The following is a 20,800-nucleotide window of genomic DNA, read 5'->3' as shown; positions in this document are numbered from 1 at the left end:
CCACTTTAGGAATGAAAGCCAGCTGGGTGAATTTGGGCCAGTTGGTCTCTCTTTGCCCAATTCCCGTCACAGGGTTGTTGTTGTGGGGAAAATAGGAGGAGGTAGGCATATTGGCTATGTTCCTTGAGTTATTTGTAAAAGTAATAAAGGTAAGATACAAATAAATAAGCATATAGCACATTGACACTTCATTTGTTTGCCCCTTAAGTAAAATGTCTTGAAAACCACCAGTTTACAACTTTTTTTTTTTTTTTTTGCTTTAATTTATATGCCGCCCTTCTCCGGAGACTCAGGACGGCTTATAATGCATTAAGCAATAGTCTTCATACTTTTGTATATTTATACAAAGTCATCTTATTGCCCCCCACAATCAGGGTCCTCAATTTCCCTACCTTAGAAAGGACGGAAGGCTGAGTCAACCTTGAGCCTGGTGAGATTTGAACTTGCAGTAATTGCAAGCAGCAGATGTTAATAACAGTGCTTTAGTCCACTGTACTATAGGCTCTTGTAATAAGACATAATCCGCATAATCCGCTAAGGAGAGGAAACAGGGATTGTTTACATTGCAGGAGAGAATTTAGATGGTTTGTTAATCTAGCTTTGTTGTTTTACAAAATTAAAAATTAAACAGGACTGATATAATCCTTTAGAAATGTTTACATTTTATTTATTTGTTTGTACATTTATAACCAAATTACAGGTGTCATCAAATATTGTTTTATGAAAATACTGTGTATTCTGAAATAATGAAAAAACTAGGTTAATTTTTGAGGAGATTAAGCAATAAAAATTATTACAAGTTCAGAAGAGATGGAAATCATCTCAAAATAACTCCCCTTTTCACTTGTTCAGTATAACTAAATGTAATACTAATTGGTGAAAAAAATATATATGCATTGTTGAGAGTGGGGAGAATGCATGATTTATTAGCTATCACATAATCCACATTTCAGTCACTTCATCCAGTATTTATTGAAAATCAACCCATCTAACTCATTAACACATTAGTGGTGGTTGTTTGGATTAACTTTACTCAAGTAATCTCTTTGGAGGTCCATTATGTTTCAGTGACGTTTGCTTCAGGTAATTAGGTTGATGACAACATGAAATGATTCTTATTTTTGTGAGCAACTTTAAAGAAGCATTAACTTCAAAGGAGAGCAAAGGCTCTTGCTCAAATTTGCAAATGTTCCCAAAGCTCTGCCTTTAGAAAACCTCTGACAGAGTTTAAAGGGTGGGAACAAGCATCTATGCTTGGAATGGTGCTTGTTGATCTGAAAAGTGGACCCCGCCCCGATGGCGTGAAAAATGCGATAATGATGACGACAATACATAGCATGAATCTGACCAGTCAAGGAACCCATCTATTGTCCTAAAGTCCCAATGAAGATGCTGACTTTTGCTCTTCTAGATAAAAGGTAAAGGTAAAGGTTCCCCTCGCACACATGTGGTAGTCATTCCCAACTCTAGGGGATGGTGCTCATCTCCATTTCAAAGCTGAAAGCTGAAGAGCCAGCACTGTCCGAAGACATCTCCGTGGTCATGTGGCCAGCATGACTAAATGCGAAAGGTGCACGGAAAGCTGTTACCTTCCCACCAAAGGTGGTCCCTATTTTTCTACTTGCATTTTTTACGTGCTTTCGAACAGCCAGGTTGGCAGAAGCTAGGACAAGTAACGGGAGCTCACCCCATTATGCAGCACTAGGGATTCGGACCGCTGAACTGCCGACCTTTCGATCGACAAGCTCAGCGTCTTAGCCACTGAGCCACCGCATCCCTCTAGATATGTTGTCTTTAAAATAATCCATTCTGAAAGGAATTGGCCCTTACTTCCTTGAGGACGAGAGTCATAATGGCACAGTCATAAAAACTTTCTTTTGGCAAAGAGACAGTTCTTTCAGCGTAAGCTTTCATTGGAAATTGCAGGATGACTAAGAGTTATGCCTAGGTCATCCACCTCATCCTGCAGAAAACAAGGATAATCTGAAACATATTTGTGGTTACATGCTTGTCCCTTCCAAGCCACTGCAGGATATCAAGTCTTAGATAATTATACTTTTAAATTCTTCGCTATTTCCACTTCATTTCTCTTCCAAATCCATAGTTGGATTGAGGAAATGTAGAATACCAAATTCATGATAAAGGTGCTTAGTTTTTATTTTTAACATCAGAGAAATAATTTCTGGATTAGGCAGATTAGGACTGCTGTTTATTTTTTATATTAAAACTTATACCTATTTCTAGCTGTTTTCTTTTGTTTGTTTTTAATATGGGGATATTTTAAAAGCATACTTGAATCACTCGAATGTATTAAGTTTTGTTTCCCCATCCACCAAAAAAAAAAAAATCAAGAAAGTTCTCAGATACATTTAATAGCCTTCCAGACATTAGGAGCAAAAAATAAAAAGCTGTCCAGCAAAATGACTTGTCCCAGCAAAGGCATGTTATAATGTTCTGCCAACTTTCAGAGAGCATGGAGCTAATAATTGGTTATTTAGATTTATTTCAAATATCTGGGTGCAGTTAAATCAGTGTTAAGCTAAATGTGTGTAACCTGAAGTTTAATCTTAATTTCAGAAATCATTCCATAATTTATTTCAGATAGATAAAATAACAGCAGTTTTATTCATCACCAAACTTCTAATAGGGTAGGATTAGTATACAGTATACTAGTATAAAGGCATGCAAACACATACTTTATGCAAAAATATGGTATTTAGGCCCGGGGTACTTGCAGGACCATCTCCAGCCGTTCTCCCATCGTCCTGTGCGCTCTCACAGAGTCGGCCTCCTCAGGGTGCCGTCGGCCAAACAATGTCGGCTGACGACCCCCAGGGGGAGAGCGTTCTCTGTGGGAGCCCCGACCCTCTGGAATGGATTGCCCACTGAGCTCAGGACAGCCCCCGACCTTCTTTCCTTCCGTCGCGAGCTGAAGACGTGGCTCTTCCGCCAATTAAACTGATCCGTTTGGGGGTACACTGGTATAATTTTAAATCGTTTTTAATTGGGTTACTGATTTTAATTTAGTATTGTATTGTGATTTGTATTGAAGTTGTCATTTTGTAAGCCGCCTTGAGTCCCTAGGGAGAAAGGCAGCATATAAATCGCAATAAATAAATAAATAAATAAATAAATTTAAAGATCAAACGTACAGTTCTATAGAGGTAGACGGGATTCATCTTGAAAACTTGAATGCCTCAACAAAATAATTGTAAATGTAAGTTGTTCAATATTATTTTTCCTGAAGAACCAAGAAGTACATTCTACTATAGCTTTATTTTTAAAAATTTTGCTCCAAGTCTGTGTGTGTGTATGTGTGTGTGTGCGTGTGCGTGGGTATTTGTTGGATCTCTGCATTTGAGTGTAGATATTTATCTATTAATATATTTCTCTAGGTTTTTTATGCTGTCTTGGATCAAATATACCATGGGAAACATCCTTTAAAAAAGTCAACCACAGAGATTTTAAAGGAAACACAAGAGAAATTTTATGGATTGCCATATGTTCCTGACACTGTGAGTAGCAATATCTCATAAAATTAAGAAAATAAAGGTTAGCGATTATCATCTTCATGTTAACTGCATAAAGTTATTTCTTTTACTGACATATTCAACATCCTATTAAGTAAGTATTTTGTAATGATTTCTTAATGAGTATGTTTTCCTAAAATTCTCATAATTAGGATTTCAAGAACTGCCTGACTTCTCCCATTCTGCGGTTTTACTTTTAGTGCATTCCCATTAAGTAAATTCCTATCAAAGTTAATGGGAACCACTTGGGATGCTACAGACATTTCAAGGAGGGGGAACACAGGATGAATGTTATTCTCTTTCATTTCCTTTTTTCCAGTCATTATTTTCTGCATTTTAATGTACACTTCATAGAATATCCAAAGGGATATACTCTGACATACATCAATGAGAGAACTTTTAGAAAGTTACATGTAATCTTGTAGGAGGAGTGGGGGTTGAGTTGTTAATGTTTTATAGAAAGCAGGTGGGGTATTTTAGAATCAAATACACATTGTTGCCAATTCAGTTTACAGGAACAGAAATTCCAAAAAAATGCATTTTTTTGAATCAGTTTTGAAAATAACACTAAGTTTTGGAATGCTTGTAATTTACCGCTTTGATTAAGCATGTTCACTTTAAACAGGGTCATCTTAAAATACAGGGTAAAACCAGCTTGAAGAAGCTGAGTGTAGGAAGAAAAATAATGAAGTGACTATGGGATAAGCCTCTTTGTGGAATGTTCTGTAAAAACTCTGTGGTGGCTGCTTTATAGGTGTCATTTCATACATTTAACATTAATTTCAAAATCCTGATGGCTTCTTCTCAAAGAAGAGCTTTTCATTTCTGCATCCAAACAGGTACATTATAGATAACACCACCATATAGAGAATATTAATACTGCAATCCTGTATTTTCACTGTAAGTCACATTGAGTTCAGTAAAGCTTACTCCTGAATAGACACATCTGGCTTTTGTATAGAGAGACCCAGATGTCTCTACTTTTGCCTGCCTTTTGTAAGGCATTGAAGAACTGGATCTTCCCCCAGCATTGGGCCAGGAAGTTATGGGAACCTAATTTATTTGGTTTGATTTGTTACGGATGTATGAGCTGCTTCAAGCACAAGATGTTTTCATTGTTATTAGTGTTTAAACTTTTTAAAACTTGGTATTTATTATTTCAAGTTACATGACTGTCTATCTCAAATGCATATCTCTGGTTAACATTCTTAAAAATATTAAAGTATAGAAAGCAGAAAACAACACAGCAGCCATTAAATTAGCATAGCAATAGTAGTAGAACTAAAGTAGTAGAACTATATACCACTTCATAGTACTTTACAGCCCTCTCTAATTAGTTTACAGAGTCAACATATTGCCCCCAACAATCTGGGTTCTCATTTTACTGACCTCAGAAGGATGGAAGGATGGATCAACTTGAGCTGGTCAGGATCAAACTGCTGGCAGTTGGTAGAATTAGCCTGCAATACTGCATTCTAACCATTGTGCCACCACCACATAGCATAGATAGTATATGGGCCAGTTCCCAGCTCCTGAGTCCCAAGTGGGTGATTTTTGTTAGCTGCCCAGAGTCACATGGCAAGTGGGTAGACTACTGAATTAACAAAATGCAAGTTTCATTGAGGTCTAATGGACATACTGGTAACTAGTCTCACTAGCAGTAAAGAGTCTCAAATCCCAACAACTCTTGTTATGTCAATCCTGTGCTCCATAATAGCTGGTATATTTCGGTATTCAAGACCCATATGGTATCTTTCTAATAACACCTAAGTGCTTAACTGCATGTGAAATTCCTTTCCTCTTCTCCAATATAAACCACTACAAAAATATTTATGTCTCTTGTCCTACTTGGTTTATTTATGAGTTGCTAATAAAAGCAGAGAAGCGTTATAAATGGAAACCTTTAATCTCTTTCTTGACTCACTTTTCAAAATGTCATGGGTCTTTTAAAGTCTTCTTTTAGAGTTCTATTTTTGAGTTCCATCTATTATTTTTATATATGATTTTAAGTTATAATTCCCTACACCTGGGATTGAGTCTTACAGTGAAATTTATTTTTGAGTAACCATAGTTTTGCATTATTAAAAGGCAATAATGTTAATGAGCAAAGTAGAAGTATGTCTAAAGAGCACTGAGTATAACATTACTTTAAATCAAATCAACAAATACACGATAAATCAATGTGACTATAGAACTTTGTTCACTATTATATGTCCTAACATGTTATTACATGTTCTTTTTATTATTCTGCATAATCTAATTTTAAAAACTAGATTTCAAAAGTCACAGTTATCACAAAGAATTGCTTATTAACATCAGGTCCAAAAAAAAACCTATGTCAGACTTGTAACTACACAGAAAGAACACTTAGATAATTTCTAATGCCAGGGTTCACAAGGCTTTCATAAAATTAGAAGAATGACTTGCAACAGGCTATTTTGTTTTCTAGATCACAAAATGCCAGTGTTTTATTCAGTAGTTAAAATGTGTTTCCTTCTTTATCATGTATACAAGCGAAAGTGATGGAGTTAGAAGCAGTGATTGTAGTTTGGAATCTGTTGAGCATAAAGAAAATTGAGATTTAGGGCCTCAGATGTTAATTTCATATTAACAGGGTAACTTAAAAGCCCATTTTAATCTTCAAAGTCTTAATTCTCTTTGGAAATAGTCCTGAGCCTTCTACAATTTTTTTTTTTTTGTAATTTGTCTTGCTTTTATATCCTATGCCTTGGTTCACTTCCCCAAAGCATTTATCTGTAATGTGATTCGTCTCATTTGTTCCAGTTTTTCGCAAAATAGCTTATATGACTTTCTTGGAGTTTGAAAAATGCTACCCATGTTTCCCTGAAAATAAGACCCTGTCTTATTTTTTTTGCCATAAAAAAAAGCACCAGGTCTTATTTTCGGGGGGGGGGATGTCCACTGACTCACCTCACTTGTGAGCGTTGCCCACGGCTTCCTTTTAGCTGTCAGAGGCCTTCAGGAACTTCTTCGGCTTTGGATAGTTGCAACCAGACCTTGCACACCTTGGCCCATTTCTTCTGCAGTCAGCAAGGCTTTACTAAAGGCCTTTGCAGCCGATAACAGAGCTCTGGATCGATCCTAGAGAAGTCTTCAGGAAAGGCCTTTAGGCTCTGCACCGATAACAGAGCTCCGGATTGATCTAGTTAGCACTAGACTAACAAAATAGCAAATCAATCATACTGTTTCTTATCCAAAAGAAAACTTCATATTTGTGTGAAGATTTGTTTGTCTTTATATTTAAAAGGATTCTCTTTTTTTTTAGTTGCTACAGACATCTTTTATAAATATGAATTTGGTGAAAATATTAATAATGTCTTACTGTTCTCTTAGCATTAAAACATATATGCTTCTCTTGCTATTTTAAATGATGAGACACATTTAATAACTGCATGAAGTTAAAAGTATTTTAATTAATTTTTTTAATTTGTATGGTGTCTAAATCCTAACAACTACTTTTGAGCAGTTCAAAAGTAAAATTTCAGCCCCAATAATCTAATCTAGTTATGTAGGTAACAAAATCAGCAGGTTTTTGTTATCTTTGACAAATTAATTCAATGGAATACACTATTTTATCGTCTTACATTTTTATAGATGCACTTTCATTAAAAAAAACTTTGGGCAAACTAAAACTTCTATAGAGCTTTTCTAAGACAGAGTCATATTATGTTTTAGAGGGCCATAAATAGAAGTACTTTATATTATTTTGGAGCTGGAAAAGGTGTGAAAGAAGGTAATTCAAATAATCAAGTGGCCATAACACCTTACCTATAAGAATGGGACCTAGAATGATTGGAACTTTTTAGTTTGGAAAAAAGGAACTGAACATTAACATATTCAAGATGTTAGAACAGACAAAACAAACTATTTCTTCATGCAGTGCAGGATTAGCCTGTGGAATTCATTAACTCAATATATGGTAATGATCACTAACTTGGATAGGTTTAAAAAGGGATTGGCTAAAATTATGGAGGATGGGGAAGAGCAATTAGTCTTGAAGAGTTAACTCTACTGGGTTAGAAGCAGGATGTCTCCTCCATCTCAGCATCTCAGAGGCATATAGTAACTTTCCTATAGAATACTTCATTGGCCAAGTGTGGTAGTCACACAAGGAATTTGTCTTCGACGTGTAAGCTCTCACATGCAAAACAACAAAGGAATAATAATATCAAAGGAATAATCATAGTAATAATAATGCCAATAAGGGAAGGTAGAGGAACAGATGTGAAAGATAAAAGTAATAGAGCCATACTGCATGAGTAAATATTCTTAGACATAAGGCATCTCAGAGACATGTAGTAAGGCACTGAAAAAAAAAATTGCATGCTGAAATTCTTAGCCTAATCTAGCTTTATGTTCTTATATTGTTTTTGTTTTAAAATTGTCCTTGTTCATAACACTTTAGATCAGGGGGCCCCAACCTGTGGGCCACGGCCCACTATCAAGCCGTGGTCTAATCACCAAGTCGTGTGAGTGGCCAGCCAGTGTGTGCGTATCTGTGCACATGCACGGCCCCACTTGACAAAAGAATGGTCTACTCTTGTATTCTTGGAAGATTAAGACAAAATAAAAGGAATTTATTAATCTGCCAGGTTGAGCTTTGTCTAGTCAGTTTACTTGGGATGAAGGCAAGTCTCAATTTGAGCAGAGGTTCACTGCTCTATGGTTGTTCTCAAGCAAGAGTGTCTTCCTCAAAGAGGAACATTTGAAAACCACTTGTTTGGAAGATCAAAATAATTCATTATCAGGCTCCAAAGTTGTAAAAAAAAGTATACTTTCACAATTTTGTTAGTCCATTTGAGAAATAATTCAGAACCCCAGTTCTGTTCAAACAATACAGCAAACATTAAACCTTCTCCTCTATTGAAACATTAAACCCTCAGGTGAAAAAGATTATTGTAGATCAAAACTTTAAAAAAAACCCTTACATACTGTACTCTGTTGCTTAATTTTAAATCTGCTGTGTGTTTTGTATTATGGGAAAAGAGACTAGGTAAAGTGGGCGGGGGGGTATACATGCTGCTGCCAAAATATTTTTGCTCTAGATGTAGAATAATCTAAGTTGAAGCTGAAAATATTATCAGACACTGGTTCAGGAAAGTTACTTGAGGAGGAAAAAAAATGTTGATTTTAATTTGAAAGCTAAAATATGCTTTTTGTTTAATGTCTTCTTTTTATGTTGCATGCAGCCTGCAAGCAATTATAGAAAGAATAGTTGTTTGTTGGTAGAACATAAGGAATACTTTATTTTAGAAGAGCAAGCATTTTATAAAAACAAGATCAATGACTATTTGAGAAAAATGGTAGAGTTTTATCACGGGGTAGAGTTGTGCTAGTTTATTTGGAAACTATTGAGAGTAAGTTCCAAATAATAGGATGGTGCAGCATTCCATCTAAGTAACAAGATTTTGATTAACCGTTTTTCTATTTACAAAAAGAAAAGCTGATTAATTAGCTAGTATTAATGCATATGATAGGTGTGTACAGGTTGTCCTTAACTTACAACCACAATTGAGTCCAAAATTTATGTTGCTAAGTGAAACATTTGTTAAATGAGTTTGCCCCATTTTACGGCCTTTCTTGCCACAATTGTTAAGTGAATCATTGCAGTTGTTAAGTTAGTTACACAGTTGTTAAGTGAATCTGGCTTCTCTATTGACTTTGCTTGTCAGAAAGTTGCCAAAGGTGATCACATGACACGTTATAAATAAGAACCAATTGCCAAGCATCTGAATTTTGATCACATGACATGGGGATGGTGCATTGGTCATAAGTGTGAAAAACGGTTATAAGTCACTTTTTCAGTGCCATTGAAACTTTGAACGGTCACTAATCAAACTGTTGTAAGTACAGTATATGCACAAATATGCAAACTGTACAGTATATGCACAAATATGCATACAATTTAGTTCTGTTATTAACGCCAATTTAAATTTATCATAAATTATCAGGCATGAAATATGCTGTCAATAGCCAGTAGATTCTGTTTAACAGAAATTAAATCCATTAGTAATCACTAACTTCTGTTTTCATTAGCCAATTAAAAAACTACTTAGACATTTTTGGAATTTTTAGGATTATTTAATTATTTCAACATATATATGTATTTGTATAATATATATAAATCATATTTCTTAGCCACCCCTCTTCCTTGGTTAAATCTACTTTTAACAATTAAGTGTACCTTTTAATGTACCTTTTTCCCCCTTTTTTCCACTATAGCAGTGTTTTTCAATCTTGGGAACATTAAGATGTATGGACTTCAACTCCCAGAATCTCCAGCCATTGAACACACATTTTAAAGTCACCAGTGTTGAGAAACATTGCCCTAGAGCCATGATGGCGAACCTATGGCACAGGTGCCACAGGTGGCACGTGGAGCCATATTGGTGGACACGCGAGTGTTGCCCTAGTTTAGCTCCTGTGCGCACCAGCCAACTGATTTTCAGGCCTTCCGGTCGAACCAGAAGTTGGGAAACTGGCTGTTTCCGGCCTCCGGGAAGGCCTCCAGGGGGGATGGGGAAGGCTGTTTTTGCCCTCCCCAGGCTCCTAGAAAGCCTCTGGAGCCTGGGGACGGGGAAAAAGGAGCCTACTGGGCCCACCATGCCATCGCGTGCCAAAAGCAGGGGGAAGTGTGGGGGGGTCAGGTGTGCATGCGCGGGAGGGTGGGGCGCATTGAATTATGGATGTGAGCACACGCACCCGCGACCCTCCCAACCCCCGCTTTTGGCACGCGACGGCAAAAAGGTTAGCCCTCACTGCCCTAGAGATACCTTACTGGCTTTTTAAACACTGCTCAGAAATGATATTAGCAGTATTTAAAACAGAAACGGAGAATGAATCCATTACAGACAATTAATATTAAAATTAACAGATACACATTTGTACAGGAATGGAAAGATTTCCTTGACAAAGGGACACATTGGCATCCTTCACTCTCAAGAGACTATGGTATCGTGCTCTGGAAAGAGGTCCTAAAACAGCATCTAGTGTGACTAAAAAGGCCAATTCGAGAGTGGCAATCCCTTCCACACTGAGGGCAGATACATTCTGTCCCCTACTCAGCCCCCAGATTTCGCTGGTTCCAGGACTGCCTCTTTGCCTCAGCCTGCCGAACAAGTGTCTCTTCAAATTGGAGAAGGCCATGCTGCGTCTTTAGCCTCCAAGCTGAACAATCGGAGGTCAAGGTTTCCCAGTTGTTAATGTCCATTCCCAGGGCCTTTAGGTCCCTCTTGCAGATATCCTTATATCGCAGCTGTGGTCTCCCTCTGAGGCGCTTTCCCTGCACTAATGCTCCATACAGGAGATCTTTCAGAATCTCACCATCAGCCATTCTCATGACATGCCCCAGCCAGCTTAGACGTCGCTTGACAAAGGAAGATATGAATTATTAGACTTGTAAGAGAAAGTACTAATTCAGTCCTGGGAAAGAAAAAAGGCATGATTTCGTTTGGTGTAAGAGGAATTAGAGGAAAACTATGGCAAGATTCTGTTTTTATAACCTACAATGATAAAGTAGAATTTCCATAATCCTTGTGAAGTGTCTTCCCTGACCTGGCCTTCTTTGAAGGGCTGACAATAATTTATTTCCATGTTTGAATTTGGATAAGTGGGAAGATGTTCTTTGAATGGTAGCAAAGATCTACCTCTACTGTAAGTTTTCGGTATTTGCAGCATTCATACGAGATAAAACAAAATGGCATCTCTAACTTGCAAAGTGACTTTTTAAAAAAATAATAATAATAATTAGTTTAAGAATGACTGACATACAGTATGTTCATGTGTGTGAATTATAAATGGTTACTTTAGTTTCAGAGCAAAAATCATTGAGAATTACAATTTCCTTTTTAACTTTGTTTCATGTTACAGGCCTGGCAACTCCGATTCAGCCATCTTGTGGGATATGGTGCCAAATATTATTCCTATCTCATGTCTAGGGCTGTATCATCTATGGTATGGAAGCAGTGCTTTGCACAGGATCCATTCAACAGGTATAAAGTAAAGTGCAGACCACTGCACTTTTTTTTAAAAAAAAAAAGAAGTGTTGATTAACCTCCAGCTTTTGAACTGTTTCATCTATACTGTTCTTCTTCTTTTTTTTTTTTGTTACAATATTTTTATCAAACCCAGGAGTAAAGTATTTATTGCAAGTTGAGTTGAGATGGGGACCTATTGTGGCATTGGTTTATATAGATGCACAAATGCACTACACCTCTGGATATGGCAGAAATTCAAGAAGAAAAACACTTTGGAACCTCAGCTGGTATATACAGACATATAGGGTGGATAGGATTCTTCCGCTGCTCAGATCTGCTGAGAAATGAGTTAAACTGAGAGTCTCATTCGTGCTATTTTGAATATCCGGTCCATGGAGATTCTGGAAAGTTTACAAAAAACAATAAATACATATATCCATACAGGTAACCCAGAACCAAAGGAATAAAATACTCTTTAGTTTTTTTATGGAATGCAGGGAAGGAAGGGTCCAAGCATATCTCGTGAAATTATGTGTTCTGAAGAATGGGGCAACCATTGAGAAGATCTGTCACTGCACTGTGCCCAAGTTGGCCTCCTTAAAGTAGGGGACACCCAAGCTTAGTCAGTTCTGTCAAGGTGGGTGCCTGATGCTTCCACCATATTGGATTTTATAATCTTCCAACATTGCTTTTCCTTCTGTTTTTCCTGCTGAAAATAGAAATAGACTTTGTAATTATGCAGCATACAATGGGGACATTGTAGGGACATTGCCTTTACTGTTAAAAGTTAAAAGATTAAGGATTTGTGATAGCCAGCAGCAGTTCCCTTACTAAGAAAAGATATCTGGTTTGATAGTAGTCCCTTAGGGGGAAAAAAAACTTGGACTGCTCAGTGACTGCACACTGAATACAAATCAGCAGCATATTGTAGCTGCTAATGAAAGCAAATATAATTTGAAGGTGCATCAATAGAAGTATAATTTCCAAAAGTATGAGAAGTAATAGTTCTACTATATTCTTTAACGATCAGGATACAGCTTAAATCTGATGTTCAGTTCTGAGTAATATACTTTAAGAAGAGTTCAAACAAGCTGGAACCATATTCAGAGGAAGCAACAAGGATGATCAGAGAATTAGGAAGTGAAGCTTCCAAGGAGGATTGAAGGATATGGATATATTTAGACGAGTAATGAGAAGGATGTCATATAGAAGGTGGTCAGGACCTCTTCTTCAACTTCCAGAGTCTGAGATATAGTATAATGTATTTAAATTGCAGAAAAGCGGATTAGAAAAAACTTCTGAGCAGTAAGAGCAGTTCAAGAGCGGAAACAAACTCCCAGAGAATTAATGGAGGTTTCTCAGCCACCTGAGATATTTTGCTCTGGATTCCTGTATGGAGCAGGAGACTGGACTCGGTGGCCTTTCCCATATGACTATATCATTTTATCCTTAGTACAGTACATACACTTAACCTTTCCAGATAATATGTTGGTTCACATACAGACAATTCCCATGTCAAGTTCCATGTGTGAGCTATCCACTCCTCATTTAAACCCATGGGTCCAGAGTGGGCGATCTATGATGCTTCAGTTCTTTAATACAATTGCCATCAGTTACAATCAGCATGTCAAATGGTCAGGAGCTACCATTTCTCTTTATTAATTTCCTCTGGATGTTTCCAGGGCACCACTAATTCGTTGTAATTTGCCTACTGTGCTCTAGTATAAATTTATTTATTGAGTGCTTTTCTGGAATGGAGTATAAGAGATGTAAAGTCTAAATAATTAGATACTTGGTTTCTTGCTAGTTTAGTGAGGAACTTGGAGAGAGGCGTGACACAAAGCTGAACTGGTTGTGATTGCAGATAATTGGAACCATAATGCTCTCTCTTCCTTCAGAGCAATGGGTGAACGTTATCGGAAAGAAATGCTGGCACATGGTGGTGGCAAAGAACCGGTGCTCATGGTTCAAGGTAATATAAATATTGTTACCCTTTTATTGCTTTTCCTCAATATATATTTAGGTATGACCATGGTTTGTAATTTAGCATGATTTCAATTGTTGTCAGCATTTCAACCTGCATTTACTCTAGTGCTGACATAAGAAGGAGAAGAGGGGGCAGCTGGCAAGAGGATGCTTGACATTTCACCTACTTATTTTCCTTGAAGATAATATCCCCTAGGAGATGAGATGGGAGGGGGGACATTCCTGGGAGCTTAAGTAGTAGATATGGGGAGAGTGATTTGGAAGAAGGCCAATGAGACGCAGAGAATTGGGGAATGGAAAGGGAAGGTTTGGGGTCAGGAAGTCAGAGTTGGCTACGCCACGATCGGGGACAGGTTGTCGTGCTTAATAAAATGAAAGATTTCTTCAAAGACTATCTGTTTGGAAATGCAATTTATTTTATTTGAGACAACATCGAAACCTGACAATTGTACTTTTAAAAAAAAAAACCTTATGAAAATTTGCTTTTTAAAAATGCACCTGTTCTATTCTTATTCTCCAGGGACAATCTATCCCTTTTAGAAACCACAGAATGAGATGGCTTCAGTTACCGTTATTTAGGGATAGCATATGGTAGTCTTCCAGCATCATTCTAATTTTTCTCGTTTTTTCTAATGTTGTAGTGCCATAGCAATAATAATAGCACTTAGACTTATATACTGCTTCACAGTGCTTTTACAACCCTCTCTAAGCAGTTTACAGAGTCAGCATATTGCCCCCAACAATCAGGGTCCTCATTTTACCGACCTCGGAAGGGTGGAAGACTGAATCAACCTTGAGCCACTCAAGAATTGAACTCCTGGAGTGAGGGTGAATTAGCCCTGCAATACTGCAGCACCACGGCTCTATTTAGTGCCGTTGTTGGTTATTTCCCCCTTCCTTATCAAGAGCAGGGACTTAATGTCTTTTACCCCAGTGAAGCCAGGAAGAGGGATATAAATTCAGAAATAAAATTAAAAAATGGCTAGTTGTTGAGCACAGCTCTTTACTTCTATACTCTATACTCAATTGCTGGTAGATATTTTGATACTCGCAATGTTTCCTACTAAGTACAGGTTAGTTCAGTTTACTTAAAAGGTATATTTAGAAGATGTAATGGATATTTTACCTTTGCCATTAAGCATCAGTAAGTAGTAACTTAGTCATAATAGTGGGACCAGCATAATTACAAAATTTCCAAATAATAAGATAGCCACCTTTTACTGCAATGTTTAATAAATGAAGTTTATTAATAAATAAAGTTTAAAATGTCTGGCTACATTTTATTTTGTGGGTTCGTTTTTTAACTTGCATTATTTATCCTTTAAAACATCTTCAGGATGTTATAGGTTTTATTGTTACCATTAGCAAGGTGTGTATTTCGCTTAATTAAACTTGTGTTTCACCAAAACTTTAGCAAGAACTCCTCTATTATAAACTTCCAAGTTGCACTGAGATCTTCTCTCAGTGTTTCTTGTTTCTTTTTGGGAGCCACTATTGTACACACAAAAATGCATATTCAATCTAGTTGACTCTTGTAGATACATATTAAAGGCTTCAGTGGAAGATTTCAGTTTGGCTAAAAGCATTCCGTAGTATTACTAGAAGGAGAAGAAGAATTGGTGAAAGAAAACCAAATGTCCGAGGCATGTTGAGCGATTTACTAGGTACTACTACTCTAAATTGTGTACTAAAGTTATATTTATGTTGGCAGTTCTAAAGGGATGATTCACATCAGAGAGAAGCAGTGTTTTTGTAAAGTTTGTTTCTCTAATGTTAAACAATATCAGAATTTTCCTAATGTAACTTTTAAAAATGTTAATGACACAAGAAAGGCATGTGTGTGTGTGTGTGTGTGTGTGTGTGTGTGTGTGTGTGTGTGTGTGTTAGGCTGTGTCTTTTCCTTCTATATATAAAAGAGCAGATGTTCTGAATCACCATTGATTGTTTAAACTACAAAGACCAGTGCATCGTTTCCCAGCATTCTCAGCTAAACAAAAAAGCAGAGAAGCAATTTAAATGACAGTTTAACTTAAGTTGCAGTTGGAAAATACCATCTCTGGATGCAACAAAATTTGAGAATATTCTATAAACTATTGAAGGAGGCTGTTTGACTTTTTTCTTAGTGTTAAGTGATATGTATTAGCCATAGGTGCAGTGACAAAATGCATGCCTCGACGCAAATTATGCCTCTTATCTTACAAATATAAAAGAATGGAGATTGCATCATGAAGTCACTGAGATTAGGACAGACACCGACAGCATTAGCGTGAAGGCTGTTTTAAATTAACTCTGCCCACACATTTGGCGTGACTAAGAATGCTTCCAAGCCAGATAGCAATTAATGCAAAGAGAAGAGATGCTACAAGCATTCAGGTTGGCTGTTCTGTTCTGAAAGTGGCTTTGCTGATCCTGCTAGCCTGTTTTGTTTATTGGAAAGCTCTCTTTTCTCCACAGAAGGCAGCCCTGGAAATTCTAAGTTATTTTGTGTATCAAAACCTCATGTCATGAGGGGTTTTGTATCATGTATGACAGGAGTGAAATCCAATTTTTTTCCCTACCGGTTCTGTGGGCGTGGCTTGGTGGGGGTGGCAGGGGAAGGATATTGCAAAACCTCCATTCCCACCCCACTCTGGGGCCAGCCAGAGGTGGTATTTGCCAGTTCTCCGAACTACTCAAAATTTCTGCTACTGGTTCTCCAGAACCTGTTAGAACCTGCTGGATTTCACCCCTGATGTATGAGGGAATTTGTTCTGTATGCGGCCTTTGCCGTCCTGACATATGAAACCTTCTGGAACCAGTGAAGAGAAACGTCCCTGAGTGGCAGGCCCATTTCCTGTCTGACTTTTTCTGAGGTGAGGAGGGATGTAGGGACTGGCATGTCTTCATACCAGTTTTGACTCCTTGCAAACACCTGGACTAGTCCCTGCAGTTTTCATGGTAACCTTCCCCGCCAGCTTCAGACAAGCAAAGTCAGCGCGGGAAGCCTTAATGACCGCATGATTCACTTAACAACTGCAGTGATTTGCTTAACAACTGTGGCAAAAAAAATAAAAGGTCATAAAAGGAGGCAGAACTCACTTAACTGCCTTGCTTAGCATGGAAATTTTGGGCTCAATTGTGGTCGTCAGTTGATGACTATCTATATTGGATCATCGAAGTATCAAGGAGTAAAGTAGCTTTACTTGAAGTGGAAAATGAGGTTAAAGTATTGCAAACTATATATAAATGGCAGGAAACTAGAGCGAGTAGATGAACCTGTGTACTTTGGCGGAATGTTTATGGAAGATGAGAAAGAGATGAAAAAACTGTGTGATGTGCAGATGTTGTAGCAAGGATGTGGGTGGTATATAGTCTGTAGAAAAGAAAGAATGTTTACCAGAAGGAATGAAAATAGCCGTGTATAAGAATGTACTTCTGCCCACTTAGTCATATAGAAGAGTGGAATATGTCAAGACGAACATAAATGTTGAATGCAGTGGGAGGAAGTTTGCATGGAAAAACAAGAACAGAAAGGTTAAGAATGAATTGTTGCTGAAGGAATGTAGATTGAATGCAAAAGTGACTGATGAGCACAAAAGAACTGTTGAGGTGGCTTGTTCACCTAGTGAACATGAATGAGGATTGCAGATTTGTATGGTATTCCTAAAAGTATTCTTTATTGGCACCTTCAATCTAATGTATATTTTTAAGCCCAGAAAAGACATAACTTCTTTTAAAGAACTATTGGCAGGTTTCCACCTGCCCACCAGATTTAGTAGATAAGGCCTGCTCCATGTCCCATCCATGAAACAATATCATCTTGTTGGATTTAGGAGTCATGCCTTGTAAGCACGTCTCTGGAAATAATGAACGGCCCCAACGTTCTTAGTTTTTCACAACACAAGATGTTAAAAACCCATCTCTTCCTCCAAACATTTGAGCTCTGCTGGTTAATGTTGCCTCAGTATAAATTGGAATTGCTGCTTGTGATTTCAGTCATTTACAATTTGGATTATTTAAATTGTTGTTTTAAACTTCGTATGCTGTCTAGAGCAGAGGTCTCCAACCTTGGCAACATTAAGACTTATGGACTTCAACTCCCAGAATTCCTCAGCCAGCTTTGCTTGTGGACTTCAACTCCCTCAGCTTTGCTGGCTGAGGGATTCTGGGAGTTGAAGTCCACAAGTCTTAAAGTTGCCAAGGTTGGAGACCCCCTGCTCTAGAGTTACTACCATGAATAAGCAGCGATAGAAATCGGGAGAGAGGGATGGAGGAATGACATCAAATCCAAAGCCCGCTTTCCAGATTTGGATCTGAATACTGCATGTTTCTAGAAAATTGAATTGCAAGGTAAATATTTGGAGGAAGAATGAATAGTTCAAGAGGAAGGAAAGACTTAGATGTTCTTAACATTTCTTTTGAAAATAATAGATTTAATTCCTTGTTGCTATTTGGGGAATAAAGTGTTAACTGTTGATAATTTGGTATTTCCAATTCAATTCCCTGATTCCAGGTTTCAAGGCAGAAGACCCGGGCAGCTTTGTTAGGGCAATTCACTGTGGTGGGACTTATTCTACTTTCAATTATGGTTAATTTTTATCAAGTGTTTAGAATCAACATTCGATTCATTCTGAGTTTATCTCCCTTTGATATTTCCTAGGTATGCTACAGAAGCAACCATCAGTGGAAGAGTTTGTGGAAGCCCTTGTATCAGACTTAGATCAAGACTTTGAAACATTCTTTATGGATTCTGAATAACAGAGAAGAATATTCTGAAAGTTTTTGAATGTATTGACAGTGTACATAGAAGATGGCATTTGTAAAAAAAAATGTGTATATCAAATAAATGCTTTACTTGAAAAGTAAAATGGTTTTTTTTTCTTTATAGAAAGATAAGAACTTAAGCATGTTTTGTGCAGCATTCACATATTTGGGGTGATTTTTATTTGAATAAATGTATACTAAAATAACTGCTTCTCCCACATAAGTTCAGAAAAAGGAGACCTCAGTACAACAAGCAGGTTACATACATACCCATCACCAACATGCCATGTACAAAGGTTAAGTGGTAGTAAGCAAACGAAAAGAAATATACCTTAATCGAGTTTTATGTAAACACCATTTATCATATCTCACCTTAGCTTTTCATTCTTGATTGTACCATGTTCATATACCACTTTGTATTGGCCTTTTGTTCTTTACATTTCTTGTCATTTTCTTTTTAAGAATTCCATCAACTCTAACCAACCATGACTTTTTTTTTTGTTTTTCCCTTCCTCTCACTCTGTTCTCTCTTCTCTCATATATTTGTTTTAGGGTCCAATCCTTGTTCAGCCCTTCTGTATGATTAAATCATCTGAATGTGCTTCTTTCATCCTGGTCATCCCCTTTTACGTTCAATCAACATTCATTCTTCTCTTACCACATACATTTCTTTCTGAAGTATCCCGTTCCTGCTACGTTGAACTTCCTGTTATGTTCCTCAACTCAGTGGCACATAACAAAGGGGGCGACTGATTTCCTTTATGCAGCTTTGCACAAACGTTGACTCCTCTGAACCTTTGCATGTCTTAACTTTTCCCCAGTTACTTTGCCATTCATCACAAGACTGAAGCACTAACATGAAAGCATTCATAATTCCCAGGTCACCAAAAGACCATGTCTTGAACAAGAAAGATACAATACGATGAAAACACAGGATCTCATCTGGCAGTTTCATGAAGTTTCATCAAGAGGAAGGAAAGACTTATATTTTCTTAACATTTCTTTTGAAAATAGTAGATTTAATTCCTTGTTGCTATTTGGGGAATAAAGTGTTAATTGTTGATAATTTGGGATTTCCAATTCAATTCCCTGATTCTCTGTCCAACTACTAATTAGAAAACAAGGGGAAATAATGCGTTAGATTCAAGGAATGCAAGGGAATAAGTGTTTGTCTCTATGTGTCTGTATTCCTAATGAAACTCTTGCTGCAGAGTACATAAATAAAAGAGTTGCATATATATTTAAATATGCTTAATATTATTTTTCTTTGCAACTGGGTTAGATGCCCAAGATTCAAAATGATTACACCTAGATTGAATAAATCAGGTTGCTGGGCTCAGAAAGCAATTTTGTGTATTTGAAGTTCTCTAAGTCTTGCATTTGATTTCACTTACTCTACTCCACAGTATATAGGTCAGGGGATGGAATGAGAAAAGCGAAGAGGAAATTAACACTGAAGGGCAAATGCACTATTAAAGTATCCGGGAGCAGAAAGCAATATTAAATATTTTGTTTTCCTTGTGAGTTGCAAGCCAGAGGGTCAGTGCTGGCTGGATCACTTTATGCAAGAAGTAGCCGTCTTTTTTTTTTCCTCTGGAGCTTTTCAGTGGCAAGCTCTTGTGAGTGCCCAAGGCACATAATTTTGTTCCTTAAAGCCTTTTCTAAGCTTTACAAGTATGTTTTTATAGTTTGTCACTCGGGCTCCTTCCCATTTCCAACAATGTATGCCGGGCACTCCTTTTTCAAGCACATCGATGCAGTTCTTCTTTGCCATTCTAATCCTGTTGTTATTTTTTAAATAGAAGTGTCCATGCGTGCTTAACGTTCTTCCTTCACAATGGCAGGAAGTCATGCAATTAATTCAGCATGTTAATGCTGTGCACTCAATTTGGCTCTAACTATAACTCTCGGGAACTAATCATATTTTCTTTTAAGTAGAAGGTTTTATGAAGAGTTCACTTTAAATTATTAGATTTAGGATGCAATAAATAGCGTTAGAACAGGGGTGTCAAACTTGATTCCATTGAAGGCCGCATCAGGTTGTGTTTGACCTCAGGGGCCTGGGGTGGGCGTGGCTGGAGTGGGCGTGTCTAGCTCAATGTCACTCATGTTGACACCTGTGGGGGCCCAAGTGCTCTATCAGCGAAAACAGGCTCCTGATCTCCGTTTTCGGCTGCGACAGCCTCCTGCAACTCTCTGCCAGCGAAAACCGAGCTCAGGAGAGCTACGCGGGCCGGTCCCTTGCTGTTTCCCAGTCAGCCCCATGGGCCAGATCTAAGCACCCCATGGGCCGGATGTGGCCTGCATGCCTTGAGTTTGGACATCCCTGTGTTAGAATAATGACAGAACCAACACTAGCTGTTCTTTTTCTACACTCAGAAAAGATGAGTGATAAACATCTCCTCTTGTTTAGACTATTGCAACACACACTACATGGGCTTCCTCTAAAGAGCATTTGGAAACTTCAGCTAGTGCAGAATACGGTTGTGTGGGTAATACATGGTGCCAGATATACGGCACATATAATCTCACTTCATGAGCATT

At 37.6% G+C, this 20,800-nt stretch overlaps 1 protein-coding gene across 1 annotated transcript in view; it reads left to right on the top strand.

Moving 5' to 3' along the window:
• The window catches only part of MIPEP (mitochondrial intermediate peptidase), a 60,370-nt gene extending 42,010 nt beyond the window's left edge, over positions 1–18,360 (top strand). Inside the window, exons 16-19 of the mRNA XM_034410347.3 lie at positions 3,396–3,515; positions 11,421–11,542; positions 13,426–13,499; positions 18,153–18,360. Of these exons, the coding sequence (XP_034266238.2) occupies positions 3,396–3,515; positions 11,421–11,542; positions 13,426–13,499; positions 18,153–18,250 (414 nt within the window). The 3' untranslated portion in view covers positions 18,251–18,360. The remainder of the gene's footprint in view (positions 1–3,395; positions 3,516–11,420; positions 11,543–13,425; positions 13,500–18,152) is intronic.
• The last annotated feature ends 2,440 nt before the right edge of the window (positions 18,361–20,800 follow it).

Source organism: Pantherophis guttatus, chromosome 5, assembly GCF_059756535.1.
Source record: "Pantherophis guttatus breed Tessera chromosome 5, ASM5975653v1, whole genome shotgun sequence".
Lineage (NCBI taxonomy): Eukaryota > Metazoa > Chordata > Lepidosauria > Squamata > Colubridae > Pantherophis > Pantherophis guttatus.
This window is presented reverse-complemented; position numbering and strand designations above follow the sequence as displayed.